At 40.6% G+C, this 15,493-nt stretch overlaps 1 protein-coding gene across 2 annotated transcripts in view; it reads right to left on the bottom strand.

Moving 5' to 3' along the window:
- The window catches only part of SORT1 (sortilin 1), an 89,422-nt gene that overhangs the window by 49,767 nt on the left and 24,162 nt on the right, over positions 1–15,493 (bottom strand). For both annotated transcript variants that reach the window (XM_024250380.3, XM_024250383.3), the window contains exons 2-3: positions 10,312–10,371; positions 8,201–8,274 (exon numbers count right to left, since the gene is read on the bottom strand). In XM_024250380.3, the coding sequence (XP_024106148.2) occupies positions 8,201–8,274; positions 10,312–10,371 (134 nt within the window). The remainder of the gene's footprint in view (positions 1–8,200; positions 8,275–10,311; positions 10,372–15,493) is intronic.

Raw genomic sequence — 15,493 nt, 5'->3', positions numbered from 1 at the left:
CATTACATCCCAGCAGCCTCAAAAGTCTTTTTATTTTATTTTATTTTATTTTTTTGAGACAGAGTTCCACTCTTGATACCCGGGCTGGAGTGCAATGGCATGATCTCGGCTCACTGCAACCTCTGCCTCCCAGGTTCAAGCAGTTCTCCTGCCTCAGCCTCCCAAGTAGCTGGGATTACAGGTATGTACCACCACACCCAGCTAATTTTTGTATTTTTAGTAGAGACAGGGTTTCTTCATGTTGGCCAGGCTGGTCTCGAACTCCTGACCTCAGATGATCCACCCTCCTAGGCCTCCCTAAGTGCTGGGATTACAGATGTGAGTTACCGCGTCTGGCCTAAAAGTCTTAACTTGTTCCGGCATCAACTCTAAAGTCTAAAATTGAAAGTGTCATCTAAATATCATCTATATCAGACAAAGGTGAGACTCAAGGTATGATTCATCTTGAAGCAAACTGCTCTTCAGTTGTGTACCTGTGAAACCAAACAAGTTATGCACTTCCAAAATACAATGGTGGGACAGGCACAGTATAGACATTTCCATTCCAAAAAAGGGAAATGGGAAAGACGAAAGGTGACTCCAACTGTCTAAAATACAGGCAAACTTCATGAGATATATTTAGTTATTTTTAAAGAGTAGGTCTTAAGGCTGGGCATCCTCCCACCTCGGTCTCCCAAAGGCAACATAGTGAAACCCCATCTCTACAAAGTATACAAAATTTAGCTGAGCATGGTGATTTCCAGCCTGTAGTCCCAGCCACTTGGGAGGCTGAGGCAGGAGGATCACTCGAGCCCAGGAGGTCAAAGCTACAATGAGCCGAGATCATGCCACTGCACTCCAGCCTGGGCAACAGTGTGAAACTGTGTCAAAAATAAATAAATAAAGAGAGGGTCTTGCTCTGCCACCCAGGCTGGGGTGCAATGATGAGGTCATAGCTCACTACAGCCTAGAACTCCTGAGCTCAAGCAATTCTTCTGCCTTAGCCTCCCAAGTAGCTAGGACTACAGTCATGTGCCACCACCCTCAATTTTTTTTTTTTTTTGGTAGAGATGGGTCTATGTTGCCCAGGCTGGTCTCAAACTCCTGGCCCCAAGCAATCCCTCCACCTCAGCCTCCCAAAGTGCTGGGATTACAAGTATGAGCCACTGCGCCTGGCCTAGATATTAAAGCTTGAAAACAATTCTCTTTGGCTCTATGCTCTGTCCTACAGGTCCAATATTGGGGAGGGGGTCCCTCCTCTTCCCAGACACGCTGGGATTGTGTTCTTGCTCTGCAGCCTTGCCAGAAAGGGGGTAGGCCCCCATGGATCTGGGTGGCCCTTCTTCCATGGCTTTGGGTGATGGTCCCTTCTTTTGAAATTGAGGAGGCAGCCTTGGTGATCCCTGAATGGCCTTGTCTTAAAGAAGAGCACACATACGCAATTGAATAGCTCTGTGGTCCTTGAAATCTGAAAGCCTTCCCTCATTGGGTTCAAACTGGCAGTTTTCCTGTTGGGGTGACTGATTGAGTTCTTAGTTTACATCCATGCTAATCTCTTTATCAAATGGTCACTTGGCCACATCCTAATTATTCACATCCTATTATTGCAGTCTGTGCAATTTAGATAGACTGAGAATTTTCCAAATCTTTTAGTTCTGCTTTCTTCTTGCCTAATAATTCTGTCTTTAAGTCATTTCTCTTTTCCCACATTTTACTACCAGCAGTCAGGAGGAACCAAGGTGCAACTTCAACATTTTACTTAGATATTGTTTTAGCTAAATATGCAATATCATTGCTTGCAGGTTCTACTTTCCACAAAACACTAGAACATGAACACAATTCAGCCAAGTTCTCTGCTACTTTATAACAAGGATTGCTTTTTCTCTACTGTCCAATAACAAGTTCCTCATTTCTGCCAGAAACCTCATCATAATGGCCTTTGTGGTCCACATTTTTACGAATATTCTACCATGGATTACTTAGGTATTCTCTAAGATGGAAGTTTTCTCTATAGCCCTCCTCTTTTCTTTCTGAGCCTTCACCAGAATCATCTTTAAGTTTCATTAACAGCTATGTAGGCTTTTTCAAGCATGCACCTCAAAACTCTTTCTGCTTCTACCCATTTTCTTTTGTTCATTTTGCCATGACTAAGCCACTATAAATTATAACATAAAAGTAACAAGGATGATGGTAAACTCTTAAAAATATTATTGTTTTGTGGTTTTTACTAATTGAGAAAGTTTATACAATCTTCATTATTCATGGATTCTATATTTGTAAATTTGTTTACCTTCTTAAATCTATTTGTAATCCCCAAATCAATACTCATGGTCCCTTGCCAGTCATTTATAGACATTTATAGAGCAGCAAAAAAGTGAGTCACCCAGTGTACCCATTCTCAGCTGAGGTCAAACAAGATGATGCTTTGCCTTTGTGTTCAGTTCTAATACTATAAAAAAAAGTGTCCTCAGGAAGGGGAACATCACACTTCGGGGACTGTTGCGGGGTGGGGGGAGGGGGGAGGGATAGCATTGGGAGATATACCTAATGCTAGATGACGAGTTAGTGGGTGCAGCGCACCAGCATGGCACATGTATACATATGTAACTTACCTGCACATTGCGCACATGTACCATAAAACCTAAAGTATATTAATAAAAAAAAAAAAAAAAAAAAAGTGTCCTTTTCACGGTCTACTTAGTTTTTTTCTACTTAGGTTTTTGCAAGTTTATGCTTTCTTTGGGGGGTACTTTTTCTGTTTAAATAGCCTCCAAGAGCAGTGTCAACAAGCTGTTTAGTATTCCTAAACACAAGAAGACTTTGATGTGCCTCATGGAGGAAATACGAGTATATGAGACAAGCTTTGTTCGGGCAAGAGTTATAGTGCTATTGGCCATGAATTCAGTGTTAATGAATCAATAATACACATTAAATAAGGTATCTTTAAACAGAAACACACATAAAACAAAGTTATGTATTGATCATTTGATGAAAATGAGTGCTGTGACCAGAAGTTTGCAGAACTTCTGCAAATGTGTCCCCCTAGGAGCAATGGTTCACTATTAACTAATTCAGTATTCATGACAACTTTACAGAACATAACTATCACTAATAATGACAACCAACTGCACTGAGATTTCCAGGTAAAAGATCAATAGGGAGAATGTAGTTTATTAAAATGCATCAAAATAATCATGGACCTGAAACTACTGCTGGGTAAAACTGGCAAGATTTGAATTCATAATAAACTTAATTCCCAATATTTCAGTCTCTTTTTCCCCCACCGTCTGATATTACCTTGTGTTTTTATTTAACTATGTTGTGTTTTATCATTATTGGGAAAGGATACATGTTTTCTGTAGAAGTTTTGAAACTACAAGCGGGAAAATAAAGAGAGTAAGATATAGTAAATAAAATCACAGAACTTTTAATCAGAAGGAACATGAATATGTATTTGGGGGTCTTCATCTTACTCTGATTGACAACTTTACATGTATAAAAGTGAAGTTGCATTAAAGGTAAAATGCTATCATCACATTTTAATATACTTTTTCTTAAAAAAAAAAGCAAGAAAATATATGTTGTAAATGGAATTTATCCCAACCTTGTAACTGAAATATGCAGTCACTGTTAACAATCTACTGAAGTGAAAACTGAACTGACCATATCATTAAAAAGGTTGTTAGACAACATGCCTTGAAGAAGCTGGTTTACTGCACTAGCAGCACTTTGCATTGTATACCTTTAAGTTATCCTTTTTAAAAAATCTCAAGTAACATCCTGAAAAACTTACATTGACTATGTAATATATTTTAATGCAAAACCTCTTAATAGGGAAATTTGAGCAATTCTCAATAGAAAAATCAGAAATAAAATAGCCCAGCAGTCTTTGTGATATTAATAATTAGGTATATAACACTGGTATAGAATAATGCTTACATTTGCTTCACTAAGTAAATTATACAATGAAAAGCTGGACTCAAGACATCATAAAACAAAAAGATGGAAAATATCTTTTAGCTGCCAAAAATCAAATTATCATCTTAATTGTAGCTAGTTTATTTCTTTAACTTCATATGTGCAAGTGAGAGACAAACATACTCTATAATCCATTATAAAACTAATATTCCTTATAAGAAAATCAAAATTTATACTATACAAATATGATTCCTTTAAATGGAAAATATGCATATGTGTGCATATGCATGTACATACACACAAACATCTGTATACAGAAACATATGTATACACACATATACATACATACACATACATATAATCTCCCAAATCCTTCAATAATTCTTTTTCACAGCCTGAAGACAGAAGTATACTCCCTCTAATTCTGTATATCAACAGAGACAACTTCCTTCTATTCTTGTGAGACTTCATGCTGTAATACACAGAGCAGGTGGCATGTGATTTGCTGTTTTTTATTTGAAATCCAAATGAACCTTTAACCATATAAGATTTAGTACGCAAAGATGGTCTAACGAATAATATAATCACCAATGCTGTGAAAAACAGAAAAATCTTCAGAGTGGGTTCAATGGGCTTTTATCAGTAATTGGGCAACTTCAGCATACTCAGGACCCATTTTGATCAAACTGCTTCTTTCCCTTTCTCATTTCTGAAACAACAGTTGCCTCTTGGTTGGCATGTTTGACACGGTTGATTTGGTTGGCCAGTCACTTTAGGCCAGGCCAGCCCAGTTGGAAAAGCAACAAGGCATATTTATAGTTTCCGCCTAAACTCTGGAAGCGGGTACAGAGTCAGTTTCCACTTCATGGCAGGGAAGAGATAATTAATATTCAAAGTCAATGTGGTTAAACAACAACAAAAAAGAAACAAAAAACTGCTAGGTAACATGAAAAAAAAGTACCTTGGTAACATTATACTATATCAGAAACAAATAGAATTGTACTCTAGTAAAGTATATGTCAGGAAAGCCGGGTTTTTCGCAAGACTAGACAAAAACAGGCTGAAAAAAGGCTGAGTCTGATGGTGGTGGTACTTAAACAGTGACACTGCAGTATTGGTTCTTGTTTTGGTTTTGATTGTCTTAAGTTGTTGAGGCATTAGGTATAGAACATAATTCAACCTAGAGAAAGAGGCATTTAACAAACAGTCTTTAAAACACGTTGACATCCATCAGAGCGGAGGTTTTCCTTTGCTACTGAAGAGTGAACTAGAAATAAACATCCCCTATGACACAAATATGTATGATATTGATCACAGTAGTATTAGTGAAAAAAACAGCTACAACCTAACTATCCAATGGAACAATGATTAAGTAAATTATGTCAATCTAAAAAAATGAGGGGTTACCAGCAGAGTGAAGGTATGAGTACCAACCCATCAGCATGGATGTAGGTCATAATGCCAGGTGTTAGTAACATTTGCATGTTGGCAGGGGCTAGGGGGTGCAGTGTGCATTTGTAGAAGACGTGGAGGCATCTGGGGGCAGGCAATCTGCCTGAAGGCTTCAAATTCACTTTAACAACTGGTACAGCAATGCCAGTACCTGCTGGCTACACGCCATCCCTGGTCATTGGCATGGCAGCAGCTAACAGCACCAAGCTATTCCTCCATGCCAGGCACTACAGAGCATACTTCACAACAGCTCTGAGGTGGGCATTATTATTGTCCTTTTACAGATGACAAAAAAGACTTAGGAGGTTAAATGACTTTCCCAACTTCATTCTGTTTGCAATGACAGTGCTGTGATTCAATCCTGAGCCTACTTGCCAACAAAGCTTGGCAACATTTTGCTATTCCACTTTGCCTCCCAATACTCTACAATTATATGATATAACATCATAGGGGAAGGTCAAGATAATAAACTGCAAACAAATTAAGATCACACTTGGCTGTATGGTGAACTTTTTTCTTTCCTTTAAAATTTTCAAATGTTCTATAATATGATTATACTGCTTTTATAATGAAACACAGGTTGGTAAGAAAAACTATCATGAGGACATACTTTATTTTTTTGAGAAAGGGTATTGCTCTGTCACCCAGCCTGAAGTGCAGTGATGTGATAATAGCTACTGCAGCCTCAACCTCCCGGGCCCAAGAGATGCTCCTACCTCAGTCTCCCGAGCAGCTGGGACCACAGGTGAGTGACACCATGCCCAGCTAATTTTGTGAGGAGGGAATTTATAATAGCAAACATTCTTAAACACAGGAAAGAGTTACTGAAGCAAAGTTACACATTTTAAAATGCATTTTTCTCTCCCCAAATAGGATGTTTTTCATCTAAAATGGTTCAACTACTGTTCTGATTGAATAAACAAAGTCACCTATTATAGCGCTTTCTAGCACCAAGATTCTAAAATATAGTCAATCCTATATCAAAAAAAATTTAATTAACCATCTAAAAATTATAAAGAAGCCAAGACATTCATTCATTTATTCAATTATTATTTGCTGTCTGTCTACTACATGTTACGCATTTGACTAGATTCTGGGGACCCCAGTTAGTCAAGAACCTTGCCTTCATGGAATTTACACTGTAGTTCTAAGATGGCAACTCCTTGTTGGCCTAAAGGTATTTGCTGTCTCTCTGGGTCCAACATCAATGTATTGAAGGGCAGAGACCTCTGGCTCCATGCCCAGGAGACATAGTCAAAGTTCATACCTCATGGGGAAGAGAGGTTACGCTAATCCATTTCAGAGCTTGAACAAGGGTTCACACCTCATGGGGAAGAGAGGTTAGGCTAATCCATTTCAGAGCTTGAACATGGGTTCACTCCCACTTGGGCCAAGAACAGCAGTCAAATAAAAAACCTTGAGAAAGTACCATTACTCCTGGGAGATACCCTGACCCTAGGGTAGTTTCTATATCATCTGCTGGTATGTCATTATTTCTTTAGGTCTCTAGGGGAAAATGAGACAGACATAAATGACTGAGAAGACACAATCATTCAGCAATCTCTAGGAGTTAGTCGGTCTTGAACCTTACTGCTAAGGAACGGAACCTACTTTTTAACCAAGTCATACCTTTGAGAAGACAATTCTAAAACTTCACCAATGTCACAGTATAGGTTGTGGTTCCAGAACACATGTTACCACCATCATCACCAGTGTGAACACTACAAAGCATTTTGGTAGGTCCGACCTGAGAGCCTCCTTCTTACCTAAAAATAATCTGCTTAGGCCTCAAAATGCTGTATAAATATCTGCTGGGAAAGTACAATGAAGATTTTCATTTCAGGAATATAAAAAACCATTTTGTATTCATACTAAATAGAAAGACTTTTTAAACTCCATACTACCTTCCCACAAATAAATATCCATATAAATGAACACAAACACACAGCACTATAGACTCTTTCTTTATCTTCCTTTATTGTTCTGCCCCTCAGTCAGGTCAAACCAGCCTCCTTGGAACCAGGTCTCTTTTCATACTTCTTTCAGTTGCTAATTAGATGCTAAGGCCAGGCATGGTGGCTCACACTTGTAATCCTAGCACTTTGGGAGACCGAGGTGGGAAGACAGCTTGAGCCCAGGCGCTCGATACCAGCCTGGGCAACATGGTGAAACCCTGTCTATCCAAAATACAAAAATTACCCAGGCATGGAGGTATGTGCCTGTAATGCCAACCACTTGGGAGGCTGAGGTGGGAAGATGGCAGATGGCTTGAGCCTGGGAGGGAGAGGTTGCAATGAGCTGTGTTTGTGCCACTGCTCTCCAGCCTGAGTGACAGAGCCAGACCCTGCTCAAAAAAAAAAAAAAAAAAGTAGACGTTAAAAAGTGTGCTGAGGGCCGGGTGCAGTGGCTCCCGCCTGTAATCCCAGCACTTTTGGAGGCAGGTGGATCACTTGAACCCAGGAGCTCAGTACAAGCCTAGGCAACATGGGGAAACCCTGTCTCTACAAAAAATACAAAAAATTAGCTGGGCATGGTGGCGTGTGCCTGCAGTCCCAGCTACTTGGGAGGCTGAAGTGGGAGGATGGCTCGAGCCTGGGAGGTGGAGGTTGCAGTGAGCCAAGATGACACCACTGCACTCCAGCCTGGGTGACAGAGTGAGACCCTGTCTCAAAAAACAACAACAACAACAACCACAAAAACATGTACTGAGTGTGACAGTCTGGTGAAAACTTAAGATGGCTAGAAGATCTTTTACATCAACTGTTACATGCCATCATGTCTAGAAAAGGGAGAATCTACACTCTCCATATGTTACTTAGTGAAATGCTCCAACGCGTGTTATTGATCTCACCTTCGATATAGCTTGGACTGTCCAAAAGTCATAATTACCAGTGGTACATGGAAGGTAGTCAAGACTAGAATGACCTGGAGAGAGAAAAAAGCATTCCGTAAATAAAAAAGATATTCCAATCACATGCTGATAAGTGTTCAAGATTAAGCCAACACCTAAAAGACTTTTGATATTGCTACTTTGTAGTACTCCCCAAAGTCTAGAAGGATCTAGTTACTAGGGCTGAGAATGATGAGAAAGTCCTCAGCTCATTTTGTTGGGATGATCCCCATTGCCTCCATTGAAGCAGTGAGGCTGACTACTCAAATACACATTAAAATAAAAGAAGGCTTTGACTATTTTGTATCCAAATTATTATAAGATACTCTCAGGCAAGACCCCTCTCCCTTTTCTCCTTACAGAGTCTAGAACAGTGTGGGTGTTCTCACAGAGAGCACTGTGTCATGTATGTCTGTCTTTTTCTTCTCCTTGCCGTTGGTTCTTCATGAAATTCATTTTTTCAGTACCTTATCTACCAAAAACTATGCATGAGGAAATGATTCTGGATGGATTACTACAAGAGTCTAGGGAGTCTCAGAAAGCCATATGAGACATCTTGGAGATGGCTGGGCACGGTGGCTCACGCCTGTAATCACAGGACTTTGGGAGGCTGAGGCGGGCGGATCACTTGACGTCAGGAGTTCGAGACTAGCCTGGCTAACATGGTGAAACCCCATCTCTACTTAAAATACAAAAATTAGCCGGGCATGGTGGCGCTTGCCTGTAGTCCCAGCTTCTTGGGAGGCTGAGGCATGAGAATTGTTTGAACCTGGGAGGTGGACGTTGCTGTGACCCAAGATTGCACCACTGCTCTCCAGCCTGGGTGACAGAGCGAGATTCTGTCTCCAAAAAAAAAAAAAAAAAAAATCTTGAAGATACCAACTATCTAAGATAAACGGGTAAATCATGGAAATTAGGGTACAACTCAAATTTTAGAAAAAACTGAACTATGCTTAAAGAAATTCTACTAAAAGTTTAAAAATTAATCAAAATAAGAAATTTACAATTTGCTTTTCAGCACCAAGATTTTATTTCTTTAGGCTTCTAACATAACTATCATGTGCCTCAATGCTATGACACACGCATTATGGAATACCAGGAGGCAGGAGATGTTGCCCCTGCTCTTGTTCAAGCAGGATAATAAGACAACCAGGCAACAAGTCCTGATTTAAGACCAGAGGCCAATGTATCCTCAGTGTGCCCTTCTAGTTGGAGCCCAGCTGTATATCAGGAGGGATAAGGAGCTGACTGATCCTCCTTCCATTCCCCCAATCCTGGCAGTACCTCCTTTGTGGTAGGGGCAGGGACCAACAGATAAACAACCATGAACCCATGGGCACCACAGTCCCTCAACACACCTGTGGGAAAGGACACAGGAACAATACAATTTGGAGGAAAAGTGCCAGGATGTTTTTAATGGACATTTTCTGTTTCTATATAGGGGTTTCCCCAAGTATTGTGAGCTTCCCTTCTCAGTACAGAGCACTTTCATTTTTCTTCTTGCTCATCTTGATGCTAAGCAGCCACCAAGGACTGAAAGGTGTCCATCTTCCCACTGTGGAAGAAGGTGGTCAGAAGATGTTCCCAGCCAGGCACAGTGGCTCATGCCTGTAATCCCAGCACTTTGGGAGGCTGAGGCGCGTGGATCACCTGAGGTCAGGAGTTCAACACCAGCCTGGCCAACATGGTGAAACCCCATCTCCACTAAAAATACAAAAAATCAGCAGTGCATGGTGGTGGGTGCCTGTAATCCCAGCTCCTCGGGAGGCTGAGGCAGGAGAATCGCTTGAACCCGGGAGGTGGAGGTTGCAGTGAGCCAAGATCATGCCATTGCACTCCAACTTGGGCAACAAGAGCGAAACTCCGTCCCCACCCCCCCGCAAAAAAGATGTTTCCAATTCTAAAGCAAAACCAACACAACTACAACTTCCTGAAAGTCTGTGTTGCAAACATGCGTTTTCTGTGAGGCTAAAGACAGTTTCAGGAAGAAATGATATTAGGTGCTTAACTCCCCCCAAATCTGTTATCATCTTCTTGCTGGGCTGAAATAACAGACTCAAAATATGACTTACCCCAGTGCTATCTCCAACCCAGGACAAGGATACTGAGCCTCTGAGATCATCAAACACATGCTATAAGGGGAAAAAAAATTAATTTAGAAATGACAGCTACTCTCCTTCAATCTTTGACTTCTTTAAATATCTGAACTTTATTACTGTTCAGAGTAGTTAAGTTCATAATTATAAAGCAGATATAGATTCCCAGTACAAAATTTGGGAGGGATGGGATTTAACTACTTAATGTGAATCACAAATAACTTGGAAATTTAAATTCTCTCTAACACAAAGTAAGCCAAGCAGATGAGTTTTCTTTACTGCACCAGATGGGGAGATGGGAGATGGGATAATCTAATTGCTTTCTCCAACAGAACTAAATATAAAGGTATAGCAAAGTATTTTTAGGATGCTTTAAAACAAGAGATCATAGCCCACACTAGCAGGCATAATTGTAACCAAATCAGCATAATTTAAATTTTTCTGGGCATCCTTTACAGTATAGCTGAAAAGTTCGTAACTGGATTCCTTTTACTTCTAGTCTAGCTCACTCAAAATGACAAGGGGTAGAAGCAAGAAGCAAATGCCTTTGTTTCACCTTTTTATTTAATAACAATAGTAATAATGATAATAATAAAACAACCTTACTAGAGTCGCAGTGAGAGTAAGGAGGTAAAAAAGGGAAAGCTGGTATATTATATCCAAAATATAGTAAGCATGTTAAAATATAGTTATAATAATCATTGTAGGTGGTTTTGGGTTTTGTTTTTCAAATACTTCCTTTCTCTACTTATACAACAATATATACTCATTAAAGAAGATGTAGACAATTATAAGAAGGTATAATAAAGATAAGTCACTCATAATCCTACCACATAGAGATATTCAAGGTTAATATTATATGTATTAATACAATCTTCTGTTCTCTATAATTTTTGTAACTGATAAAAAAATAAAAATTCCAAAGAGGCAATAACTGCACTTGGCAAAAATTTCAAACCATATAGAAATTACATACTATATAGAGTCTATATAGCAAAAAGTGAAGATCCTTCTCTTTTCCAGGCCACATGCTCACCACCCAAGCCCCACTTCTTAGACAGTTTAGTAGTTTAGTATATATTTCTAATAAATGTGGATGATTATGCTTTTTTCTTAAGACTTATAATCTTACTAAGATCTTAAAATCTTAAACATGCCTTGCCCTCCCAGATATGAGAAGCTCCTTGGAAGCTGGGGAATGTAACTTTATACTTCTTGGTACTCCCTGTGCCTACCACAGGAATACTTTGCACACTCAATAACCATTCGTTGAAAATGATTACACATCCTCCCCAAACCACAAACCCAACCTCAAAATAGAACATGTCTATAAATGGTTGGGATGCCAGCTACTTGGTCACTCAAGCCACCAATCCCAACATAGAAATCTAAAGAAACAGAACTCAAAACATGAACTGTTTTGTTTATCTTCGAATTTTCTCTTGCAGTCGTGAATGGGCTTCTGAATTCACCTATGTGATTTCCCCTCTGGACCGTAAGTACCTTTGATGTCAAAAGAATCTCTTACACAATTTCTGTAAGTTAGTACAATCAGTGCCTCACGCAGGTCTTGCTCCGTAAATAATGATTAACTCTCAAATGCTCGGCAGAGCTTCTCACAGCCTCTGCAGGACAGAAGGGCTATTCAGACATGCAGGCTTGCCAGGCATCTGAGAAAAAGTAGGGCTGCCAGAGCTTCTGAAATCAGAAGCTTAAAAACTGACATAGCAGTGTGTCTTATATGATATTTCACACAGAGCAAAACCTCACATTCTCTTGAGTGAGGATAGTGTCTGAAATGACATCAATGAGGTCCTTCAGGAAAAACAGGAACATCCAGAGCTACCACAAGCATCAGGCAGATCACAAGAGCTAAGATCACAGTCATCTAAACATAGGTTATCTTTCCAAGGAAGGTCCTTCTCATAACTGACTAAGAGAAAAGAAAAAGTCCATCAGTTATGGCACTGGAATTCGTGGTTATCTTCATCAGGCTGTAAGATATCAGTCTTGAGCCAATCAGGACTGCAACTTTTACTTTTCAGGCAATGCTCTACACAGCTGACCCAGTCAATGCAGACTGGCATTACCCACATTTTCCTATTGCTCAACTACAGAATGAGGAGGATTATCACGTGTCACTGGCAACTCTCAGCTTCACTGAAACAACTGAAATGGTAATGGACCTCATTCATCATCCAAAGAGTTCCTTTGGAAATGTAGGCCAGATTTACTAGCAAAACTGTGGTCTTCTACTACCCTTAAGCTGTCCCTCCCCCCCCCACTCCAAATAACCAATGAAGATTTGCTTTTGAAAATGGGCAAACTCATTGAAAAACTCATCTACCTATAGCAAATGCAATTAATTTTTTAATATTTCAGTCTCTAACATTCTTATACTGGTGAAAGTTAAAAAAGAAAAATGAAATGAGATGTTACAGCAGGCCCAAAGGTTAAGCAGAAAGAAAAGGTCATATGGAAAGGAGATAAATCCAGGAGAGCTAGGGACACAAGAGTACAGATCCAATCCTGCCACTTCAATGGGAGAAAAAAATACAGATGTCCAGGAAAGGGCGGACAACCTGGTCATGGTTAGGAGACAGAATTCACAAGTCAGCACAAAGCCATCGATCCTAATCCAGAATCATTTATAATATTTAAGACAACGTACATGTCATTCTACACTGCAGGGGCATCTTAGATCTTTCAAAATATGTATTACAGCACTTTTAATTGTAGCCACAAGAACCTTGCCTGTCCTCCCCACTAGACCTGAGGTCCACCTGGTAAAGGAATCAAACCTATACATTTCAGCAGCTAACACACAGCATAGTACACAGTGGGCATGCAATAAATATTGAATTCTTGAAGAACTACTTATGAAGTTCTGAAAAAGAGGATGACGAAGTAAAAAGATAAGGCCAGGCCCACTTAACTTCCCCATGACAGACATGAGTATGAAATGTAAAAGTTCATTTCTGGGTGGACTTCTGCTTCTGGTCAAGATGGAGTGACAGGGATCACATTTACCTTTCTACCGGAAACAGCTAATAAAAAACAAAACAAAACAAAACAAAAACCCAGAATGGGCCGGGCGTGGTGGCTCACACCTGTAACTCCAGTACTTTGGGAGGCCAAGACAGGCGGATCACAAGGTCAGGAGTTCGACTGAAACCCCGTCTCTACTAAAGATACAAAAAATTAGCCGGGCATGGTGGCGGGCACCCATAGTTCCAGCTACTCCGGAGGCTGAGGCAGGAGAATGGCTTGAACCTGGGAGGCGGAGCTTGCAGTGAGCTGAGATCGCGCCACTGCACTCCAGCCTGGGAGACAGAGCGAGACTCCTTCTCAAAAAAAAAAAAAAAGATACAAAAAATTAGCCAGGCGCATTCCCAGCTACTCGGGAGGCTGAGGCAGAGAACTGCTTGAACCCGAGAGGCGGAGGCTGCAGTGAGGCAAGATCGCGCCACTGCCCTCCAGCCTGTGCGACAGGGCAAGACTCCATCTCAAAAAAGAAAAGAAAAAAAAAACCAAAACAACAGAATATATGAAATGACTGTTTCCAAGATATTGGACACCAGGCACAAAGGACGACGATTCCTCAAAGACAAGGAACTGAACAAGGAGGACCCTACAGCTAACTGGCTTACTGCCTGGAGAGAATTTCAGGCACAGTGCAGGGGAGGGGCACCCAGACAGAGTCCAGAGTTCTCCCTAAACTGAAGAGAGGAAGCTGATAGTCCGGGGAGACCAAAGAGGTTCACACGGCAGAAGATTAGAGAAGAAAGACTTACACAGAAAAAAAATTCTGGAGATCTGAGCAGGGGGCCTCCCCAGCCACCCCACCAAGTCGTCAGCTGAACACCCATCAGCACACGCATGTGAGGAAACTACCTGAGGCCAGGGAAATAATTACCTGAAAGGACGGCAGAGAACAATATTCAGACCTCACACAGGAACAGGAATAATTCCTGTTCCCAGCAACCATAATAGGAAACCTCGTTATTTCAAGGAAATTGGGTAGAGTACTCAGAAACATTTACCTCTGTGGTAAAGAAAAATAACCCCAGACTTAACGCTGTGCTGGTCCCGCCTAAAAATGCTTAAAAGCAAGACCCAAAAGGATCAAATTGTTTCCAAGTAACCAGTGTTCCAGAACAAAGTTCAAGAATATTTAAAAGAATACAAAAATATCTAGCACCCAACAAGCTAAAACTCACAATATCCAACTGAAAAATAATCAAGTGGGTAAGTGCAGTAGCTCATGTCTATAATCCCAGCCCTTTGGGAGGCCGAGGTGGGAGGATCACTTGAGGCCAGGAGTTCAAAGCCAGCCTGGGCAATGTAGCAAGACCCCCATTTCCACAAAAACAATTAAAAAAAATCAGCTAGGCATGGTGGCACATGCCTGTAGCCCTCGCTACTTGGGAGGCTGAGGCAGGAGGATCTCTTGAGCCCAGGAGTTTGAGGCTACAGTGAGCTATGATCATACCACTGCACTCCAGCCTGAGCAACAGAGCAAGACCCTGTCTCTTAAAATAATTTTTAAAAATAACCAGGCACGCAAAGAAGAAATCAGGACCCATAATGAAGAGAAAAATCAAACTGACTCAGAAATAACAAGGATAATTAGTAGATAAGGACATTGCAACAGTTATAACTGTACTCCACAAGAAATTAGAGAATGGATTGAGAATGTTAAAGAAAAAAAAATTTTTTTAAAGACTTAAATCAGGCCAGGTGCAGTGGCTCATGCCTATAATCCCAGCATTTTGGGAGGCCAAGGTGGGCGGATCACTTGAGGTCAAGAGTTCGAGACCAGCCTGGCCAACATGGTAAAATCCCGTCTCTACTAAAAATACGAAAATTACTAAAATACTAAAAATTAGCCAGGTGTGGTGGTGGGCACCTGTAATCCCAGCTACTCAAGAGGCTGAGGGAGGAGAATCACTTGAACCCAGGAGGCAGAGGTTGCAGTAAGCAGAGATTGCACCATTGCACTACAGCTTGGGTGACAAGAAAACACCGTCTCAAAAAAAAAAAGAAAAGAAAAGAAAAAAAATTAGACTTGTAGAAATGAGAATTACAATGACTGAAATGAAAAGTACACTGGATAGGGTGTTGTGGCTCATGCCTGTAATCCCAGCACTTTGGGAAA

Source organism: Pongo abelii, chromosome 1 (genome assembly GCF_028885655.2).
Source record: "Pongo abelii isolate AG06213 chromosome 1, NHGRI_mPonAbe1-v2.0_pri, whole genome shotgun sequence".
Lineage (NCBI taxonomy): Eukaryota > Metazoa > Chordata > Mammalia > Primates > Hominidae > Pongo > Pongo abelii.
Note: the sequence above shows the minus strand (reverse complement) of the source record. Positions and strands in the feature narration are given on the sequence as shown.